Consider the following 22,028-nt stretch of genomic DNA (forward strand, 5'->3'; position numbering starts at 1 on the left):
TGACATTTACAAAGGTCATCAGTTGTGATTTTTTTCCCTTTTAAATCAAAAAGAATCCAAGGGGGAAGCTCCTCAAACTGGGTTTTATTCATTGCATTGGCCACTTTTAGTGACATGTTCTAAATTATTCAGTATGTTACTAATAATATGTCTTGGTGGTGGTGTGTCCTTGGGCAAAGCTTTTAAAAATATTAATAACCAATGACTTCACCACAGTTATGCACTGAAAAGATCAAAGCTCCTCTCTTTCCTCTTTGTAGGGGAAGTCGGGGTTTCAGATAGTTAATATTTGATTCGGCTGCCCTCCACATTACTAATACTCTACAGGGTAGTCTTACCTTGTGTTAAGTGGGCAGCCTAGAGGGTGCATATAGTTGTATTAATGTCTGATCCAAATATCTGCAGTTTAAAAGAGCTGCAATTTGTTAAATAATTTAAATAGGTTTGAAAATGATGGATTAGGGATGTACTGGTTGCTTTAAAAGGAGTGGCTTGATCAGGAAAAACATCCTCAGAGCAAAAATCTGTGTGCCGTGGCAGGGAGTGAGCGAAGGGCTCCCCTGGGCGAGGTGGAGAAGCCCCGAGAAGCATCCATGATGACACAGGGACAATGAAGGGCTACAGCAGGAGTGTGATACAACAGTCAGAGGTTTATAACCCATTCAAGCTGAGGCACACAGATCTCTCTTACGTGTAGAATCGACTACAAAATGCAACAGACTAGTGACTGTAACAAAAAAGGAAGCAGACCGACAGCCATACAGAACAAACTAGTGGTAACCAATGAGCAGACAGAGCCGCGGAGAGAGGCGACACAGGGGTGGGAAGGCGGGAGTCCAAACTGCTGGGTGTAAGAAATGGAGATGCACGTGTGGACACAGCCATCGTCAATCCAGAGGCTTAGACCCATCACGGTTTATCTTCCAGTGGAGCACAAGTGATGGGCTCTTGCCCCCAGATTGCCCAGGGTTACAGGTTTTATGGACGGACTTGTGGACACAGCGGGGCATGGAGAGGACAGGGTGAATTGAGAAAGTAGTGAGAAGCTGCTACGTAACACAGGGAAAGCAGCCTGGTGCTCTGTGATGATCTAGAGGGGTGGGACGAGAGAGGGGAGGGAGGTTCAAGACAGAGGGGGTTCATGTATAATTCTGACGGGTTCCCATTGTTGTATGGCAGAAATCAATGTAACATTGTAAAGCAATTATCCTCCAATTAGAAAAAAAGTCTCAAGGATATATTGTACAACACAGGGAATACAACCAATATTTCATAATAACTGTAAGTGGAGAGTAACCTTTAAAAATTGTACTAAAAAACAACAACAAAACCCAAACCTTAGGTATACGGGAAGGAATAGTGGACTGAGCGGGAATACATGAGAAACTGGAATACTGAAATGCTGGGCCACCGGGTGGAAGACTTCGGATCAGCCTAATGTCAAGTGAGTAGGTTTAGAAAATCAAAGAATGATACTCAGAAATAACAAGAAGTAAGAGGAGACATGAGAAGAGAAATACAGAAAGACCGTCAATGACTATTCGCTTGGGGCCTGGGCGCACAGCTATGTGACACGCCGCCTTTCACACTCAGTGACGATCCTTCTAGGCACTGGCCCCTGAGACGTGGCCAGGCCGATCACGGTGGTGGTTCAAGTCTTTGGCAGTGTAGACAGGTAGTGTCTGGTCCAAGCAGACGTGCAGTTGTGAAAGAGGGTGAGATGTGTACAGATGGGTAAGAAGACAGTCCAGTCTCCAAAGCAGGTGGAAACCCATCCTGTTCAGTACCATAGGAACTGGGGCAGGGATCTTTGTCTAAAAATTTTCCAGTGAAAAGTATCTTATGGATCTGGAAACATGTCTGGTATTCAGATGACCCCTGTAAAAAGGCAAACACACTATGCTGGGGTGATAGTTAAATGTAGGGCTCTGTAGCACAAGATGATGGGAAACAGGATTAGAGGTCAAGGGAAGAAACTGGAGGTTTCAAGGAAACTTAACCTCCTTCCAAAGTTGGCTCAGGACAAGCCCAGGAGGCTAACCCGAGAGAATATACAGGTTTCGTTGAGTTGACAGTCTTTAAAACAAATATGTTAAGCAATAGGTGACCCTGCCTTGAAAAGATAGATCTAGAAGGCGGGAAAGGATCCGCAGGGGATTCCCAGGGCGTGCTAGTGGTAAAGAACCTGCCTGCCAGTGCAGGAGACATGAGAGACACAGGTTCAATCCCTGGGTGGGGAAGATCCACTGGTGAAGGGCATGACAACCCACTCCACTATTCTTGCCTGGGGCATCCCATGGACAGAGGAGCCTGGTAGGCTCCAGTCCATGGGGTCACAAAGAGTCGGACATGACTGAATTACTAACGCTTTCACTACTTTCTCGCTTTTCAAAGGATGCATACCCGGGGAAGAGAAGGACTGTTGACAGAATTGCAGGACTCCCCGCAGACCACATGAAATGCTTGAAAGCCCTTGATGTGCAGGATAGAATCTAGCATGCGCTTTATCAGATCTGAGGTGGACCTTCAGGAATTTCTGGTTGTGTGGTTGGTACAAACTGTCAACACTGAGATCAAATAAAAAGGTATGTACACTCCAGCCGACCATTGTGTTCTCAGTTTTAAGAACACATTATTCTTCACTTCAAAACCATAATAACTTTTTTTTAAATCCACTCACCCACCCCAACTCAATGCTTGGATTTTCTAAGTGCAAAAACACTTAATCCAAAGGTATAACCAAACCAGGAGTGAAAATACTACCGCCACCCATTCTCTCCGCCCTCCTCCCTTCCAGCGGTATTCAGGTATGGAAATTTGCAATAACATTTCACAGGACAGAGGAAGGGCTCTCTTCTGCTCCTCAATCTCTCAATCCTGTCACTGCTATCTTAGACGTCAGAACACGCTCAGCATAAATGCCAAATAGAACTTCAAGAAAGGAAGTTTAAAACGAGGGAGAGAGGAGTTTTCTTGGAAAGAAAACTGCGGAAGGGACGGGTAACAGAGTTGAGATTAATGGATTATTTCCTGTGTGTGCGCATCCTCAGTCCGTTCAGTCATGTTCGACCCTCTGCGACCCCATGGCCTGTAGCCCGCCAGGCTCCTCTGTCCATGGGATTCTCCAGGCAAGAATACTGGAGTCAGCAGCCATTCCCTCCTCCAGGGGATCTTCCCAACCCAGGGATCGAACCTAGGTCTCCTGCGGAGAAGCCCTAGATCTGTTCTATTTCACTGGGACCTCCATCAGACACCACTTAAAATTCTAGTTCCTCTTAATTTCCTCATTTTTTATACCATTCCATGCTATTTCTGAATATAGAGTTGAAGATGTAAAAAAGCAGAAAGAGAAGCATTGATCATAATAGCCAAAACAGAGCTCAGTGTTCTCAAGGGTTCCTCCAACTGTGACCTTGACACACCATTTCCCCCCAAAATAACTTAGGTACAAAAGAGATCAACTTGGCTGCTGCCAAACCAGAAACCTTACCATCCATACATTCCCTTCAATTTAGAAAAGAGGTCCTCTGCACCTCTACAGCAAGAATAAGAGGGCAGCTTTCTCAGGAAAAGCAAAGTAGCTGTGCCAGCCCAATATTTCCTGTGGAAAAAGGGATTTGAAAACCTAAAGTATTTCATGCGAGTCCTAATAACTAGGCCAACATCCATCTAAACACAACTGTTGGAACTCAGATGTGCCTGCAAACCAAAGCTTGGGTTGGTGGGATGGAGCAAATCATAACCTAAGCACTTCAACCCTAGGATGGAGATGGAAGGAGGGCAACCAGGAAACTGCAAGTCAACGATTCTACCGAGGGCCTTTCTCTGCAACGGCTTCTGTGACCACACCCAGCGCGTAACGAGTGACGTCAGGCATCAGTGGCCGGTCAGACAGCCTTCCAGAGCAAGTGGTTTCAGCACACAGAGTTCTGTCATTGCTCTCAGTCACTAAGGGCATTCTACAGAGTCAGCAGCAGAGGAGACAGGTATATTCTCTAACAGTTTTGCAACCACAAATCTAAGGAGCGCTGAAGCCGGAGGCTGGACCACATTTAAAATGCAATTCTGCTCCCTGTTCTGTCAAACCACGTCCTCTCTAGTCAAACAAACTGATGTGTGTTTGCTTTACTGAGCCACAATCTAGGCACCTAAAGCCTGCTGATGCTTCAGAAAGAGGCTCTGGGTCTTGACAACTGAACACAGGGGCTGATTAGCAAGGAGGTCCCTAGAGCTTCCTTGTGAGTCTTTGCATCTCAGTTATTCAGCAGTAACATTTGCTCTTGTGGCTTCTGAAAATTGTATGTTTTCCATAGAAGATAATCTCTAATTTACTTCTTTCTGTAATCATAGCAATTCATCCCTGTAAATCACACCTTTTACTAGGATGGGCTTGCCTTCTCTCCTGTGGCCATTTCCTCATTTAACCCACCACAATAACCCCTTAGAAGTATTTATTATGCCTCTGAACTTCTCCCATGCCTTAAATTAGTTTCACTAAAAATCAGCCAATGTTTAAATTCAATATGTACACTGTTTTAATTACACACACTTTCTGCCTTGATGGCTTTAGAAAATTAGAGCTTCTCAAACCACACCTATATTTGGTGAAGGAGACTGTTGATTTCTTTAGAACAACTCTATTTTTTCCCTCCACCTTGGACATCTGCTTAGTGTTCAGTAAAAAATGTTAGGCTTTACTCCCTTGCCCAGAAAGCACATGATTTGCATGTTTCCTTTTTTATAAACCAGGGCACACTGGAGTCTAAGATGATTAACAGCTCTCTTGAGAAATGATTCTACCTGGAGAAACTATAAATCCTGCTTACAATAGTCTCAGTATCCATTCTCACACTCTGTCTCAGGAAATGGGTGAATTTAATTCAGATGACCATTATATCTACTACTGTGGGCAAGAATCCTGCAGAAGAAATGGAGCTGCCCTCTTAGTGAACAGAAGAGTCCACAATGAAGTACTTGGGTACAGTCTCAAAAATAACAGAATGATCTCCAATCATTTCCAAGGCAAATCATTCAACGTAACAGTAATCCAAGTCTGTGCCCCAACCACTGAGGCCAAAGAAGCTAAAGTTGAATGGTTCTATGAAGACCTACAAGAACTCCTAGCACTAACACCAAAAAAACATATGTCCTTTTCATCATAGGGGACTGGAATGCAAAAGTAGAAAGTAAAGAGATACTTGGAGTAACAAGCAAGTTTGGCCTTGGAGTACGAAATGAAGCAGGGCAAAGGCTAACAGAGTTCTTCAAGAGAATAACACACTAGTCATACCAACACCTTTGTCCAACAACACAAGAGACGACTCTCCACATGGACATCACCAGATGGTAAATACAGATATCACACTGATTATATTCTTTGTAGCCAAAGATGGAGAAGCTCTACACAGTCAGCAAAAACAAGACCTAGAGCTGACTATGGCTCAGATCATCGGTTCCTTATTGCAAAATTCAGAGTTAGATGGAAGAAAGTAGGGAAAACCACTAGGCCATTCAGGTAGGACTTAAATCAAATCCCTTGTGATTATACAGTGGAAGTGAGAAATAAATTTGAGGGATTAGATCTGGTAGAGAATGCCTGAAGAACTATGGACAGACGTTTGTAACACTGTATAGGAGGCGGTGACCAAAACTATCCCAGAAAAAAAGAAATATAAGAAGGTGAAGTGGTTGTCTGAGGAGAATTTTAAAATAGCTGAGGAAAGAAGAGAAGCAAAAGGTAAATGGAGAAAGGGAAAGACATACCCAGCTGAATGCAAAGTTCCAGAGAATAGCAAGGAGAGATAAGAAGGCTTTCTTCAATAAAAAATGCAAAGAAATAGAGGAAAACAATAGAATGGGAAAGACTAGAGATCTCTTTACGAAAACTGGAGATAACAAGGAACATTTAATGCAAGGGTAGGCGCAATAAAGGACAGATAATGGTAAGGACCTAACATAAGCAGAAGAGATTAAGAAAAGGTGGCAAGAATACACAGAGGAACTATACAAAAAAACATCTTAATGACCCAGATAACCACAGTGGTGTGATTCACTCACCTAGAGCCAAACATCCTGGAGCGTGAAGTCAAGTGGGCCTTAGGAAGCATTACGATGAACAAAGCTAGTGGACATGATGGAATTCCATCTGAGCTATTTAAAATACTAAAAGATGATGCTGTTAAAGTGCTGCACTCAATATGTCAGCAAATCTGGAAAACTGAGCGGTGGCACAGGACTGGCAAAGGTCAGTTCTCATGCCAGTCTCAAAGAAAGGCAATGGCAAAGTGTTTAAACTACCATATAATCGCACTCATTCCACACACCAGCAATGTAATGGTAAAAATCCTCCAAGCTAGGCTTCAGCAGTACGTGAACCAAGAACTTCAGAAATGCAAGCTGGGTTTAGAAAGAAAAGGCAGAGGAACCAGAGATCAAATTGCCAACATTTGTTTGATCACGGAGAAAGCAAGGGAATTCCAGAAAAAATCCACTTCTGCTTCATTGACTACGATAAAGCTTTTGACTGTGTGGATCAAAACAAACTGTGGGAAATTCTTAAAGATATGGAAATACCAGACCACCTTACCTATCTTATCTGTTTCCTGAGAAACCTGTATGATGATCAAGAAGCAACAGTTAGAACTGGACATGAAACAATGGACAGCTTCAAAATTGGGAAAGGAGTATGTCAGGCTGTATATTGTCACCCTACTTATTTAACTTACATGCAAAGCACATTATGTGAAATGCCAGGCTGGATGAATCACAAGCTAGAATCAAGATTGCTGGGAGAAATATCAACAACCTCAGATACGCAGATGATAACAGTCTAATGGCAGAAAGTGAAGAGGGATTAAAGAGCCTCTTGCTGAGGGTGAAAGAAGAGAATGAAAAAGCTGCCTTAAAACTCAACATTCGAAAAACTAAGACCATGGCATCTGGTCCCATCACTTCATGGCAAATAGAAGCAGAAAAAGTGGAAGCAGTGACAGATTTTACTTTCTTGGGCTCCAAAATCACCGCAGACAGTGACTATGGCAATGAAATTAAAACACACCTGCTCCTTGGAAGGAAAGTTATTACAAACAAGGAGATCAGCCCTGGGATTTCTTTGGAAGGAATGATGCTAAAGCTGAAACTCCAGTACTTTGGCCACCTCATGCAAAAAGTCGACTCATTGGAAGAGACTCTGATGCTGGGAGGGATTGGGGGCAGGAGGAAAAGGGGACGACAGAGGATGAAATGGTTGGATGGCATCACTGACTCGATGGACATGAGTCTGAGTGAACTCCGGGAGTTGGTGATGGACAGGGAGGCCTGGTGTGCTGCGATTCATGGGGTCGCAAAGAGTCGGACACGACTGAGTGACTGAACTGAACTGAGAGAGTGTATTAAAAATCAGAGACATCACTTTGTCGACAAAAGTCTATATAGTCAAAACTATGGTTGTTTTAGTAGTCAGGTACAGATGTGAGAGTTGGACCAAAAAGAAGGCTGAGTGGGAAAGAATGGCTGCTTTTGAACTGTGGTGTTGGAGAAGACTCTTGAGATTCTTTTGGACTGTAAACAAATCAAACCAGTCAATCCTAAAGGAAATCAACTCTGGATATTCATTGGAAGGACTGATGCTGAAGCTCCAATACTTTGGCCACTTGATGTGAAAAGCTGACTCACTGGAAAAGACCCTGATGCTGGGAAAGATTGAAGGCAGGAGGAGAAGCAGGTGACAGAGGATGAGATGGTTGGATGGCATCACCGACTCGATGGACATGAGTTTGAGCAAGCTCTGGGAGATGGTGAAGGACAGGGAAGCCTGGCGTGCTGCAGTCCATGGGGCCGCAAAGAGGTAGATACGCCTTAGCAAATGAAAAACGACAACAATCTGAGCAAAAGGCCACTCTGTCTTTCCAGTTACTAAAACCTCTGAGTTCATCCTTGATTTCTTTCTCTTAAACCCACGTCCAACTTATTAGTATATCCTGTCTGCTCTACCTTCAAAATATATCCCAAGTGGAATGACTTCTCCTCAGTATCACAGTCACCACCAAGGTTCAAGTTCCTGCAGTGGGCTAAAGGTCCTGTGAAATATGTGGCTGCATCATCTCAACTTTTCACAACTCTGCTCAGCCACACAGGTCTCCCTGCTTTTCTGGAATACACCATGACGGTTATTTCCTTGTCCTGGAGTTCTCACCCCATCCACATGGCTCACTCCCTAAGCCTGGTTGGCTAAAAGCTTTCTTATTGAAGACGTTTTCCTGACCACTCTGTAAAGTAGTGTTGTCGTGTTTCAGCTGATCAGTCATGTCTGACTCTTTGCGATCCTATGGACTGTAGCCCACCAGGCTCCTCTGACCATGGGATTTCCCAGGCAAGAATGCTGGAGTGAGGGCCCACTTCCTTCTCCCCGGGATCTTCCCAACCCAGGGATGGCACCTACGTCTCCTGCATCAGCAGACAGATTCTATACCACTGGGCCGTGGAGGAAGCCTATATAAAATATAGTACCTACCCTCACAGTCCCTTTCACCCTTTACTCAGCTTTATTTATTTTACTCACCCTTACTCCAACTGATAGCTATTTGACCCACCACCATGTAACAAGTTATGACTTTATTTATTCATTGCTGTTCTTCCATAAGAATATACATTCTCAGAGGAGGAGAACTTCATTTTGGTCATTGCTATCATACAGTGCCTGGGATGCAATAGGAACTTAATACTTCCAAAATGACTGGATGAATGAGAAAATGAAAAGGCGAAAAAAGCAGAGTCCAAAATCCGGCAGTAACTTCCGGGTAGCAGAAAATAAAAGTTTTATGCACAAAGACATACATTTTATTACCACATTTTCATTTCTCCCCCACAAAATCTAAAGCAAAGCAGAAAATGTGCTAGATTTCAGTTAACACGTATGAGTGTGTCTAGGAGAACAAATAACAGAGAGCAGGTGCCCAATCACTGCTTAACGTCCTCTAAAGGGTAATTCGGAGGGGCTTACCTTTGGAGCACACTGGAAATGCATTCCAGGCACCGGGAGGGTAGTGACATACATTGTGATACAGCGATATAGGTATAAAGTTCCAATGATAAAAAAGAATCTGCGCCCCACTATTGACCTAAGGGAAAAATAGGGATGGGAAAAAATAGGTTTACTGGGGCTTTCTGATCCTAAAGGCAATATAAAATAAGGTTTAACAGAATAAAAAATATCTGCAGTTTTCTGAACTAAAGATTCACATACCGTGATCAATCTAGGTGGGTTGGGCCCCAAAGGTGTGATGAGTCTCTGGTGAGTTAAAGCAGTTTAAAGGTTAAATAACCACCACTCCTTAAAAAAGCACTCTTTGCCAGAGAATTCAATGAACCTCTCTATGTTGTCAGTCAACCCACTGCATTAATAAGCCCTCTCTCAGGAACACAGCACAGGTATAAGCGAGCCACAGCCACAGAGGAATTTAGTAATGAGCTAAGGTGATACTACATAATTGGGCACATAGGGAAATGGGACAACTCATTTAACCTAAGTTATATAAGCAAGGGTTATTTGGGGACCATCCAAAAATATTCTGACAACTTCGGCATGAACTATTTTGTCTATGACTATAGAGATTTTCAGAGAATTATATTTTGAAGACGGTCAAAGGGTCCTCGTGCATTTAAGGATATTTAAGAGTGAAGCTGTAAATTTCACCCTTATTTTATGCATTCTTGATGAAAAGAGGCAAAAAAAAAAAAAAAAAGCCACAAGTCCTTTTTCCCTTTGTATGTTTTGGTGGAGACAGCTGTCTTGACTAACATTAGTCCTGTCCTTTGCCCTCTGAGTCCTTAGTCTGAGGCAGTGGTTCCTAGAAGCTGGCTCTGAGCACCCTGTCTCCAAAGGGAAAGGCTTCCCCTGTCTGCACCACTGCTTCATGGGTTCCTGAATGGGCATGGGAAGTTCTGAAGATGGGACTTCCCTAGTGGCCCAGGGGCTAAGACTCCTTGCTCCCAATGCAGGGGTTCTGGGTTCGATCCCTGATCAGGGAACTAGATACCACATGCTGCAACTAAAGCTCCTGCATGCCACAACTAAGACCCAGGACAGCCAAATAAATATTTTTTAGAAAATTAAAAAAAAAAAAAAGAGTTCTGAAGATGGCCCTGCTGTGCAGTCAGAGATGGGTCTATAAACTCTGGGCTCTGGGGATTAAGACATGGGTGAGACCCACAAAGCCCTTAGAATTACTAGTTGTAACTTTCCTAGCACATACAATATATTACTCCAGGTCCCCCATTTTCAGAGCTCTCAAACTTCCCAAACCAGATCTTCCCAAAGATCTCTGGAAAAACAGACAGTTCCAGGCATGTGGCATATTTTAAGTTTTCTCTGAGACTGCAATCTGCTGTGGATCAAGGTCTAATTCAGGTAACTGTTGGGACTTCTAATTTAAAGAATTATGTACAGATATAATTTTAGCTGTCTGTCTCCAAGAGCTATTTTAAGAAGATTCCAGGGTTTCTGGGATCAAAATATATAGAGAAAAACCACCTTGACTAGTTGATGAAAGCATTTATTTATTGCAAGGCATTTCTTTCAAAGGCTTACTATTCTAGCATTGCCTTTACTAGTACTAAAAAGGAACAGGTGATAAACACTGCTGACTGTCTCCATTTGGTTAAGTGAAAAACTATCCTCCCTTTGATTCAACCCCAGGCTCAAAAGGAGCGCTGATTTGTGCTCCATGCTGTTAGACACGGTGAAGTAATAAGCAGGAATTATTATGAGTCGATTATATTCACTCCAGTATTCACAGTTCAGCAGTACTTAGAACAGAAAATTAACTTAGAGGTGAAATATGCACTCTGCAGTCTTATTTAGTTTAAGAACTACTGCCAATTATTTTTTCCCCCATCGCTTTGAAGGTGCTCTTAAGTGAGAGAGTGAGAGTACAAGTAGAATTTTTTATTCAGCTGGAATGTGCAAAACAAGTTATAAAAAGTACTCTACCAGTTACTAAAATGTTAGATCCAAATCTACCTGAAAAAGGAAAATTAGTGCGATTTTCCCCAACAAGTTTTTGCTGGTGGACTGTGACCAAATCAGTGGATGCTATTAAAATGCATGGCTGGCTTGTGTGACTTCAAGTTTTGATGTGGTAGAACCAAAGATGGCCATGGAAAGGCAGGTTAACAACAATCCTCTGGATGAACATTCAAACACAGCAAAACAGTACTTCGGGCTGGAAGCCAGCTGCTAACCAGACCCTGGGACATTTCTATTTTCACGGACATATACGAATAAAACTTTGCTCTAAAATAAAAGAGAGCAAATACCTTTGGCCTGAGCAGTCTCTCTTATAGTGTGTCCATTCCAGACACTGAAAAGAAAAACGCTAAAAGTTTTTTAGCTTTTAGCATGAAGCATGTCATAACCAACACCTTCTGTAAAAAGTTCTAAGACAATTGACAGCTACATGATTCACTTATACATATTGAGAGAAATATTTTATTTACAAGAAAATGCTCAGGAATGACTTCAGTTTGTGGAACAAGTTTTCAAAAATTGCAAACTTGATGTAGAACTCTTCAGCAAAGATAGATTGAACTCTTCAAATCTCAAAGCAACAACCAATTGAAAAAATAATACAGCATAAATTCTCTCTTCAAAAAATGATCTTGTGGCATTAACCCTGAAATCCTATTTGACTCTGAAGTGTATTGAATACATTAGCATATATTATACTTTTAAAAGCCTTGTTTGTGGGCAATGTTTTGACCAAATTTAAATTTGTGACTTAATTACTAGAATCTTAGCAGAGAAAACATCTGAATAATGGCTGAGAAGAAAAGAGGAACTGAGCCCCCCCCCCCTTTTTTTTAAATGGGCTAGCAGTCTGAATTCACAGGGAAACAGAAATAACCACTTCAGAGCTTTGTCCTATTTTTAAGTGTCTTCAAAGCAAAAGTACCTGGCTTACTACACTTCCTGATTTCTGCTATTCTAAACAGGGAAGACTGAAGCCAGTGAACTGGCTGCTCCTTTGTGATGGCGTGAGGAAACTAGAAGGCCTGTTTACTACAGGTATGTAAAACCTGAACTGCATGGACCCAGGTCTAAATGCAGTTTATTAAGCAAACTCTTGTGGTTGAATTGCTAACGGGCAAATGGAAAAGAAATGTAAAATCTGAGAACTCTTGAAGAGAGGCAAACCTCAAAGCCTGCTGTGATTGACTGTAGACCAATACAGTCATCACATTCTGAGTAACAGCCGACTACTTTCCCCACCTGTCAAGAGCCTGGAATAACACGAGCATGATGAAGTGACTGTATTCCTTTCCAAGCCTCTTAATGTACCATGCACATACCATAGTGCCAAGTTGCTTGAAATCAGAACTGCACCTTAAATTTACAAGCTTTGAGTCATCCACCACAGCATTTCTGTACCTTCATACACACCTGCCACTTCCATACAGTTGCTCAATAAATGCTGATGGAATAATGACTGGATTTACTCAAGGTTGTAGATCTTTCTATCTCTTCAAGTGCCTGGATAAGACTGAAGTTATCAGATAAAACCAAGAAAGAGCATTTCGATCACACATCTACTCACTTAAATATAAACTCCCGTGGCAAACCCCCAAAACATGTTAGACCTTACTTACTTGTATCTCAAAAACAGCCACTGGGTGATCCATAATCCAACTAATATAATCCCATTTATTTCTGATACAGAAAATGCCCATTTCACCCGATCTATGTAATCAAAAAACTTGTCTGGGAGTGGAGGGCTGAGTTCCTTGGGAGGGACCCTCTCGTGCACAACCGTGATCATGACGGTTGTCAGGACGAGGTTGAAAAGAGCGTACACGAAAGCAATGCCCGTTTTCCACCACTCGAGGGGAAACTTGTTCCTCGCTTCTGTGGGCATAGCAATTTGGATATAGTCTGGGTACTTTTTGGTGCCTTTCCGCAGCCCATTGGACAAGCTCTTAGGTTTGTTGTTGCCATTTCTGTTCTCTTCTTCGACAGGCTCAGGAGGTCTCGTGTAAGTGTCTGCAGGGTCGTTGGTTCGATTTTCCATATGCTCCTCAAGTTTTGCTGTCTCTATGATATCCATTGTCCCCTGGTCTTCAGGTCAAAAAGGAGATGGTAAAGTTCTTGTTCTTTGCGGAAACTCGACTTTTTCTAATCCTTCTATTTCCAAGATCAACATGGACTCTTAAGACTGATCTTGTTTCCTAGTATAAAACATAGATGGTCTCCATCTCTCTAGTGTTCCTCCTGGGCCACCATCTGCTATACGTTTACCACTTTCAGGAAAGGACGCCAATTTTCTTTCCCCCAAAGATGTTACTATCCCACCTGGAAAAACAAAACAGAACTCTGTTCAGAAACCGTGCTTGTCCACTTGCCAACCATCCAAAACAAAAACATTATCAAAATAAGGAAATAAATACCAAAGCCATTTGCTTTATAAATATATCGTCAGAACATAGTTAAAAGCTGCTGAGATGGAGTTTATTTATAAAACACTGAGTTGTTTCATCTCGGAATTCTTCTCTTTTTGAGCTGATTTCAGTATAAATAGGAACATTCTAATAAACAATTCCTTTTCAATTTCTTTAAATAAAAGTCAGGACCCAGCATTGCAAACACTTCATCAGACAGTATCACTTGTTGCTAACCATGAAGTCATAATAAGCCAGAACCTCCCCAGAGATCATATCATTCCTTCCTAACATGGCATCTTCTCTATGAAGCTTAAAGAATAAAAAACTGTGATGAGTTGCTTACATGTATGGAGTAATTGTTACTCTGTGAATTTGTCGACTTTCTATGTTCATAGTAATCTTTAAGTGACTACTTTTCCGAACACATTCAAGATATTTTAAACGGTACTAACTCTGTTTATCCTTTTACAGTCAGAGATTCACACCATACAGAAGAAACGCTGACAGCCTACAAAATAACACAGTGAAAAGATACCAAAGCCTTACTAGCTATGTCTCATTTAGGGAGCAAGTTATACTGGTTTCTGCAAGAAGAAAATAATTTACTACAACCAACACGGTGAATTAGTAACTGAGAACATTTCCATGCAGCCATCATAATTTCTGTGCGACAATAGAAGCGGGCACCCAGAGGACCAGCTCAGAGGACTTACCCACCAGGACACCAGGGACGAGAGGTGCTCTCTGCTTGAAGCTCCACAGGCCCCAAAGAGCAGAGACGCCTCTCCACAGCACAGAGCACCACAGCACCACCTCTTTTATATGGGCCAGCAATACAGCTCCAGCTGTTCTCAATTTAGGAAAGCAGTATTTTCGTCCTGCTGTAGATCCCAGCCACCTGAAGAGGCTTCCAAACCTCGTAATTAGTCCCCTCGCAGAGGACACTGCACAACTTAAGCACAAGCTTTTGCATTTTAAAGACCTCCCTTTCAGAGTGACCTCAGGGGGTGGAAATTGGGAGGAGGAAAAAAAAGTGATGACAGCCAAGCCTTTATTTAACGAAACTGCAAGGAAAGAAAGTTAAAATGGCACAGATGGTATGGACAGGCAGTATTTGTTGACAGCTGTGAATGGCAAACAGATCAACCAGAAATGTTTACTGTGCACCTAAATGTCCCAACACTGAGGGATACGTACGGGCAAATAAAAAGAAGTTAAAAAAAAAAAATACACGCCAACCAGAATGCCACCCAAAGAGCTCAAAGTCTAACTGAAGAGGCAGAACTGAAGTGATGAAGCTTTGAAGACTGACTGGCATATTGCAAGAAGGAGGAGGAGGTGGATGGCTAGATCAGAATGTAGCTCTAGTTGTGTCCCCAAAGACGTGTCCACAGAAAGGCGCTGTCCATTTCCGAGGAAGTGAAAGCAAGAGGAAAGTTAGCCTGGCAGGGCTAGGAGGATCACTAAGAGATGGAGATCCGCTGAGAGCAAGTACCCCTCACCTTTCTCCTGGCCCTGGGAAAAGCCTCCAGATACTAAGGCATCAGAGCAGCGTGAGAAAGGACCAGGGCCCCTCTCTCTGCAGAGAGACTCTCTGCAGTGCCCTGGCTCAGTGTTGTGGGAAGACTAGGTATAACGAAGAGGTGCCTCAGTAAGGTATTTTCCAAAACAAACCATCAACACCATGGACAACTACTTCTAATGGAGGTACGGAAGCACTAGGTCAGCCATCACTTGCTTCTTTTTGCCAACTTCAGGCTACACCACTCATAGCATCTGGCCAAACTATCATCCAAATTCCATCCAACTTCACTACTCCACAACTGCTCTGAGTTTGATGTTTGTAGGGGAAAGAAGCTTGTAATTTTGAAACCCAGGTCCACTCTAGTAGACATACAGATGGTCCTTAAAAGGTAGCTACCTAATTCTGGAACATAGAATGTAGAACAGAATAGTTGCCTTTTTTTTTTTTTTTAATTTTAAAGAGGAAGCATCCAGCTATCTACCTACTGGGACAAGTGTGAGAATGACTGAAATAATTAATCATAAAGAGCTTTGTGCTCCTGGGAGGAAGAGCACTCTGTGAATACAAAGCCTGTTTATTGTCATTAGTGGCAGGATTGATGTTTTCCTTGGGGTTTCATTAAGAAGATTAAACATACAAAGCACATCATCATGTGTCAGCCAATCTTGGGACGCAGTGTTCATCATCACGATGATCATTACAACATACTCATTCCCACGGTGAGACTTTCCTACCAGCAAGTATCTGGAAAGTGACAAGAACCACAGCGGTTCCTTCTGAGGCTGGCAACCCCATTAGGTCATTTGTTTAGGGTATACTCCGCCAGAGCACAAGCAGATGAGAAGCTTTCCAAGTCTTCTTCCATTGCAAAATACTGCAAGTTAGTCTAGATAATATTTTAAAAGTTTAAGATCCCTATAGACTAATCTTGCTTTTGAAGGCAAGTGCAAAATTCAGAAACTGTTAGTACAGTAACCTCGCTTTGCTAGGGCTTTTTTTTTTTTTCTTTAAGAACAAAGTATGATTTACTCCAGAAATACAAGCTTGCGAATTAGGAAATGATTATAATTTGTATTTTACTAAATACAAAGAAATGTAAACCAAAAAAAAAAATAAATGTAAACCAAAAAGATATGATCATCTTGAGTGATGTTTAAAAGGCACTGATAAAATTCAGTATCCACTTGATTTGGGGGGGTAGAAAGCACTTAACAGTAGGAACAAAAGTATATATATACAGCTATGCTCTTTCAATGCCAAAATCACAATTTTAGCTGTGTAATATGTGTTCTAATATCTAGCGGGAAAAAACATCCTATACTTTTCATCCCTAAGGGAACTTCAGGATCTGTCAAATTATAAGAAAATACATACTTTTGCTTATATGTTTTATTTTACCTCTATTATACCATAAAGGGTTTGATCTTACCATATTAAAATACATTAATCACTTTCTCTTAATAATCCCAGTAGTATTTTTCAATAGTAATTTGACAAAATGATTCTATGCTTCATGAAGGAGTAAAAATGGGAGCAGCAGAAGCTTTGTATCAGTAGATATTGCATTACACAACTAATATTGGGGCAATGGCACCCAGTTATTCTATTTCGGGAATTTATCCCAAGGAAATAAGGATGTACATAAAATATTTCCACAAGTATGCTTTCAATACATCTACAAGCAGAAATTGGAAACACTCTAATATCCAACAATAGGGAGTTAAATAAATTACAGCCATCATAATATACTTAACATACTGTATTTGGATACAGTAACTACCAAACTGTGAGACAAGTCTATAAATTCTATAGAAGAAGGATGCAGTATTGAATTAGGTACAGATTTAGATCTGGATAAGTGTAGAGGGCTTCCCTGGCAGTTCAGATGGTAATGAATCTGCCTATAACACAGGAGACCCCAGTTCGATTCCTAGGTTAGGAAGATCCCCTGGAGAAGGGATAGGCTACCTACTCCAGAATTATTGAGCTTCCCTGGTGGCTCAGATGGTAAAGAATCTGCCCACAATGTGGAAGATCTGGGTTCAATCCCTGGGATGGGAAGATCCCCTGGAGGAGAGCATGGCAACCCACTTCAGTATTCTTGCCTCAGTAATTCCTATCAGAGGTTCAGTTCAGTTCAGTCGCTCAGTCATGTCTGACTCTTTGCGACCCCATGAATCGCAGCACGCCAGGCCACCCTGTCCATCACCAACTCCTGGAGACCACCCAGACTCACGTCCATCGAGTCAGTGATGCCATCCAGCCATCTCATCCTCTCTCGTCCCCTTCTCCTCCTGCCCCCAATCCCTCCCAGCATCAGAGTCTTTTCCAATGAGTCAACTCTTCTCATGAGGTGGCCAAAGTACTGGAATTTCAGCTTCAGCATCAGTCGTTCCAATGAACATCCAGGACTGATCTCCTTTAGGATGGACTGGTTGGATCTCCTTGCAGTCCAAGGGACTCTCAAGAGTCTTCTCCAACACCACACTTCAAAAGCATCAATTCTTCAGCGCTCAGCCTTCTTCACAGTCCCACTCTCACATCCATACATGACCACTGGAAAAACCAAAGCCTTGACTAGACGGACCTTTGTTGGCAAAGTAATCTCTCTGCTTTTCAATATGCTATCTAGGTTGGTCATAACTTTTCTTCCAAGGAGTGAGCATCTTTTAATTTCATGGTCTACCAAAGATGGAAAAGGAGCAATGTGACAGAGGTTCAAGGCTTGAAGAAAAGGTGCAAGTGTGAGGCTCATGACTCACTCCCAGCTCTGATCTGAGGCTCCCGGCCAGCATTCCACAGAGGAGACTAAGCACAGACATGTGCTCCAGTCAACAGGCTAAGAAGCACGTTGCTTGTTAAAGTTGTATGTTGACCTGGTTGTACATTTGGAGTGGTTAAAAAGATAAGATGTATTAAGTGTGTAAATACAGTTTAAAAGTTAAGGAAACTTATTGAAGTCTATATGTGGGTTTCAATGTTTAAAAAGATGTAATCTGTTGAAGATAGAGGTTAAACACTGACCAAAGAGAATGTGTTGCTAACATCCTCAAATTACAATTATGAATGAAAGAGACTTAGATGTTGCTTAAAGGCTTAAGAATAACAAGGTTTTGAAACAGAGTTGAATGATCAATGGAAACAAAAGAGCTGATGAGTTTCTTAACAGACTACTAAAGCTTTACCAGCCCTTAAAAAAGAAAACCCAGGGGGCTTCCCTGGTGGTTCAGTGTAAAGAGGCTGCCTTCCAATATAGGAGACACAGATTCAATCCCTGATCCTGGAAGATCCCACATGCTGCAGAGCAACTAACACCCTGCCCCACAGTTACTGAGCTTGTACTCTGGAGCCTGGGAGCTGCAACTACTGAGCTCACATGGGCAACTACTGAAGCCTGTGCACCCTAGAGCCTGTACTCCACCAGAGAAGCCACCACAGTGAGAAGCCTGAACACAACAATTAGAGAGTAGCCTGTGCAGCAACCAAGACCTGGCATGGAAATCAATCAATCAATAGATAAAATTTTAAAAAGAAAAAAAAAAAAACCCCAATTGTCACCATAAAGCCATGAAAAAGTCAAGCTGTAGAATAAAACAAACACAATATAATAGTTTCCAAATATGTGTCAGGCACTGTGCTTTGGGCATTATATAATTAATCCTTAGAACAACATTAGGAAATATTTTTAAACATTTATTTATTTGGCTGTGTTGGGTCTTAGTTGCGGCACACGGCTCTCCCTTGCGTGACTCGGGATCTTTCAGCGTGGCACACGGACTCTCTAGTGATGGCAAGCAGCCTCAGAGGTTGTGGCACGTGGGCTCCAGCACGCACAGGGAGCATGCAGGCTTAGTTGCTCTGGGGCACGTGGGATCTTAGTTCCCCGACCAGAGATCGAACCTACCAAACCTACCCTGCATTGCAAGGCGGTTTTCTCAACCGTGGGACCACCAGGGAAATCCCAGGAAATATTTTTAAAAAAAGAAATTGAGATCATGTGAAATGCTCAAGGTCAGACAGGGAGGAAGTGGCAGAGCTCAGATCTGAACCAAGAATTCGATCTCAGGAGTCCCTGTTCTGTCACAGAGGTCAACAATATAGTCAGTGAAAAAGATCGAGACAATCAATTACAAGGTTTTTTTTTTAAAAAAGGAGAGAGGCATAAACACATAGGAAAGTCTCCAGATAATATAGGCATTTTTAAATCTCTATAATTTTGAAAAAATTAATATAAACTTAGAAAAAAAATTTAATATATAAATCACCCCTCTTGAGGGGAGAGGGGAGGAGCATGTGAAGTATTTCCCTGTTATCCATATTTCCCTTTTAATCATAATTACCGTAGCAAACACACCACTATATTAAATTTATATTACAGATATATTGCTATGTTAACAGGATCCCAGCTGAGCTAAGAAATTTTACACCTATAAAAGTTTTTTCAGAGACCAAGACATCTTAGCTTTTCCTTACTAACATTCTTAGAGCTTAATTTACTTGTAAAAATCCTCCTGCCTAAAATGGATAGGGATTAGTTAGTATGATTACAGAACAAGGGTGCCTTGTGAGTCATGGCATCCTATTTCAAAATTGCCCATAAAATTTGCTAAATATTTTTACTAACAAGTTCTTGAAAACTGAAAAGAAGACCCACTATTTAATTTTAAAAAAAATGATCATGTATATTTGTGAAATACTTTCCCAACAAAAGTTACATGGAAAGGCATCCAGACCCTTATAGGTCCCACATCTGTATAAGAGTACAGATTTAAATCAGGGAAACGGGCAGGCCTAGAAGGTAGCTTTGTGACACTATTCTGAGAATGAACTGGGAAAAAAGACTTAATTTAAAAGACAAGAATTAAAAAAGAAGCTACTATGATGATTGTAATTCTGAACTTGGGGAGAGTGATGCTTGGGTAGAGAACAAACATTTTGATTTCTGGTACTAATTTGCTATCCCACACTAAAATGCAGATGACACCACCCTTATGGCAGAAAGTGAAGAGGAACTAAAAAGCCTCTTGATGAAAGTGAAAGAGGAGAGTGAAAAAGTTGGCTTAAAGCTCAACATTCAGAAAACGAAGATCATGGCATCTGGTCCCATCACTTCATGGGAAATAGATGGGGAAACAGTGGAAACAGTGTCAGACTTTATTTTGGGGGCTCCAAAATCACTACATATAGTGATTGCAGCCATGAAATTAAAAGATGCTTACTCCTTGGAAGAAAAGTTTGACCAACCTAGACAGTATATTCAAAAGCAGAGACATTACTTTGTCAACTAAGGTCCATCTAGTCAAGGCTATGGTTTTTCCAGTGGTCATGTATGGATGTGAGAGTGGGACTGTGAAGAAGGCTGAGCACCGAAGAATTGATGCTTTTGAACTGTGGTGTTGGAGAAGACTCTTGAGAGTCCCTTGGACTGCAATGAGATCCAACTAGTCCATTCTGAAGGAGATCAACCCTGGGATTTCTTTGGAAGGAATGATGCTGAAGCTGAAACTCCAGTACTTTGGCCACCTCATGCGGAAGAGTTGACTCATTGGAAAAGACTCTGATGCTGGGAGGGATTGGGGGCAGGAGGAGAAGGGGACGAGAGAGGATGAGATGGCTGGATGGCATCACTGACTCGATGGACGTGAGTCTGAGTGAACTCCGGGAGATGGTGATGGACAGGGAGGCATGGTGTGCTGCGATTCATGGGGTCGCAAAGAGTCGGACACGACTGAGGGACTGAACTGAACTAAGATAGACTAGACAACTTTAGTTCTGTAACTAGTTGTTATAAGAGGAAGACTCAGCCTAGCAGTGGTGGTTGCTGGTGGGAATGGAGAGAGACTGTAAATAGGCTGCCATTTTCCTTTTGGGGCAATGGAAATGTTCTAAAATTAGATCATGATGGTGGCTGCTCAATTCTGTAAATTTACTAAAAATCATTCAATTATATGCTTAAAACACATACATTTTATAGAATGAAAGTCATAACTCAATTAAGCTTTACTCTTTTTAAAAAAAAAAAAAACCCATAGCCCATCAAGACACATAATTTCTAAAGAATTAGAAACCAAAGACTATGTTCTGTTCTGTTATTATATATTCCAGGCTCACTTAACCCTTTAAAGTGTTGTTATTTACCAGCTGAGCACTTCCTCAGCAGTGACTGAAATAACATACAATTTTAAGTTTTCTATAGACAGGATCAAGAACCAGCCAATAAAATGCAAACTGTTTAACAAAATTTGTACAAACTGTGCTCCAAAAATAAACTAGTAAGTAAATAAGATGAAGTGACAAAAAACAGATGGGTTTTCTAACAGAATTCATCAAACTTTACTACGAGTTGGATCTCCAGGGGGAAAAGTGAGGGTCTGTTTTCTCTCTCACTATTTAAAAAAAATTGGTCCCTTTAACTAGCGAGGTAGTTTAATACTTGTTGAAATGAATATTTATTGACACAGAGCAAATATTAGCTGTGCAAATTTGAAAACAATAAATTTGGACTCGGAGTATTTCACAAGAAGTGATCATCTGGGGTCTGTCCACAGGGCAGAGCAGCACTCGGCCAGCAGTAACTGTTTCTGATGTCATTCAGTTTGATAGAATAAAGTACCTTCACTAAAATCTGCTGTGCAAAGTGTTCCATAGGATGTTTTCAATCTCGTCTTCTATTTCTTGTCCATCTTTTTATTTATGGCTGGAGAATTCCAAAGATTAGATCCAATTCCAGGAGAGGAATCATAGAGGTGGAGTCCCAGGGAAAGACAGTTTTAACAATCCCCGGTACATTGTAGAACATGTGATAACAAGGAAAATGAATGAACAAAAGCGTAAATAAAGGAATGAGCAAGTAGATGGACAGACTGGATAAGTAATCAGACAGACAGATAAGACCCTGAAGATAGAAGACGGCTATAAAACAAGGTCCAAAGCTAGGGAATGTTTCAAATAATCCTTTACGTTTCTTGGGGATATACTCTAAACCAGAGGTTCTCAGAGTTAAGGGGTGGAGTGGGGGAACACATGTTTTTCCCAAATACTGGATGATGTCTGCCCCAAGCCCCTTTCC

At 41.7% G+C, this 22,028-nt stretch overlaps 1 protein-coding gene across 3 annotated transcripts in view; it reads right to left on the reverse strand.

The window, feature by feature from the left end:
• Window positions 1-22,028, reverse strand: part of SGMS2 (sphingomyelin synthase 2) — a 93,706-nt gene that overhangs the window by 10,076 nt on the left and 61,602 nt on the right. For all 3 annotated transcript variants that reach the window (XM_069593544.1, XM_069593545.1, XM_069593546.1), the window contains exons 2-3: window positions 12,646-13,345; window positions 9,002-9,119 (exon numbers count right to left, since the gene is read on the reverse strand). In XM_069593544.1, coding sequence (XP_069449645.1) covers window positions 9,002-9,119; window positions 12,646-13,100 — 573 coding nt within the window. In that variant the 5' untranslated portion in view covers window positions 13,101-13,345. The remainder of the gene's footprint in view (window positions 1-9,001; window positions 9,120-12,645; window positions 13,346-22,028) is intronic.

The sequence above is a fragment of the Ovis canadensis genome, chromosome 6 (genome assembly GCF_042477335.2).
Source record: "Ovis canadensis isolate MfBH-ARS-UI-01 breed Bighorn chromosome 6, ARS-UI_OviCan_v2, whole genome shotgun sequence".
Lineage (NCBI taxonomy): Eukaryota > Metazoa > Chordata > Mammalia > Artiodactyla > Bovidae > Ovis > Ovis canadensis.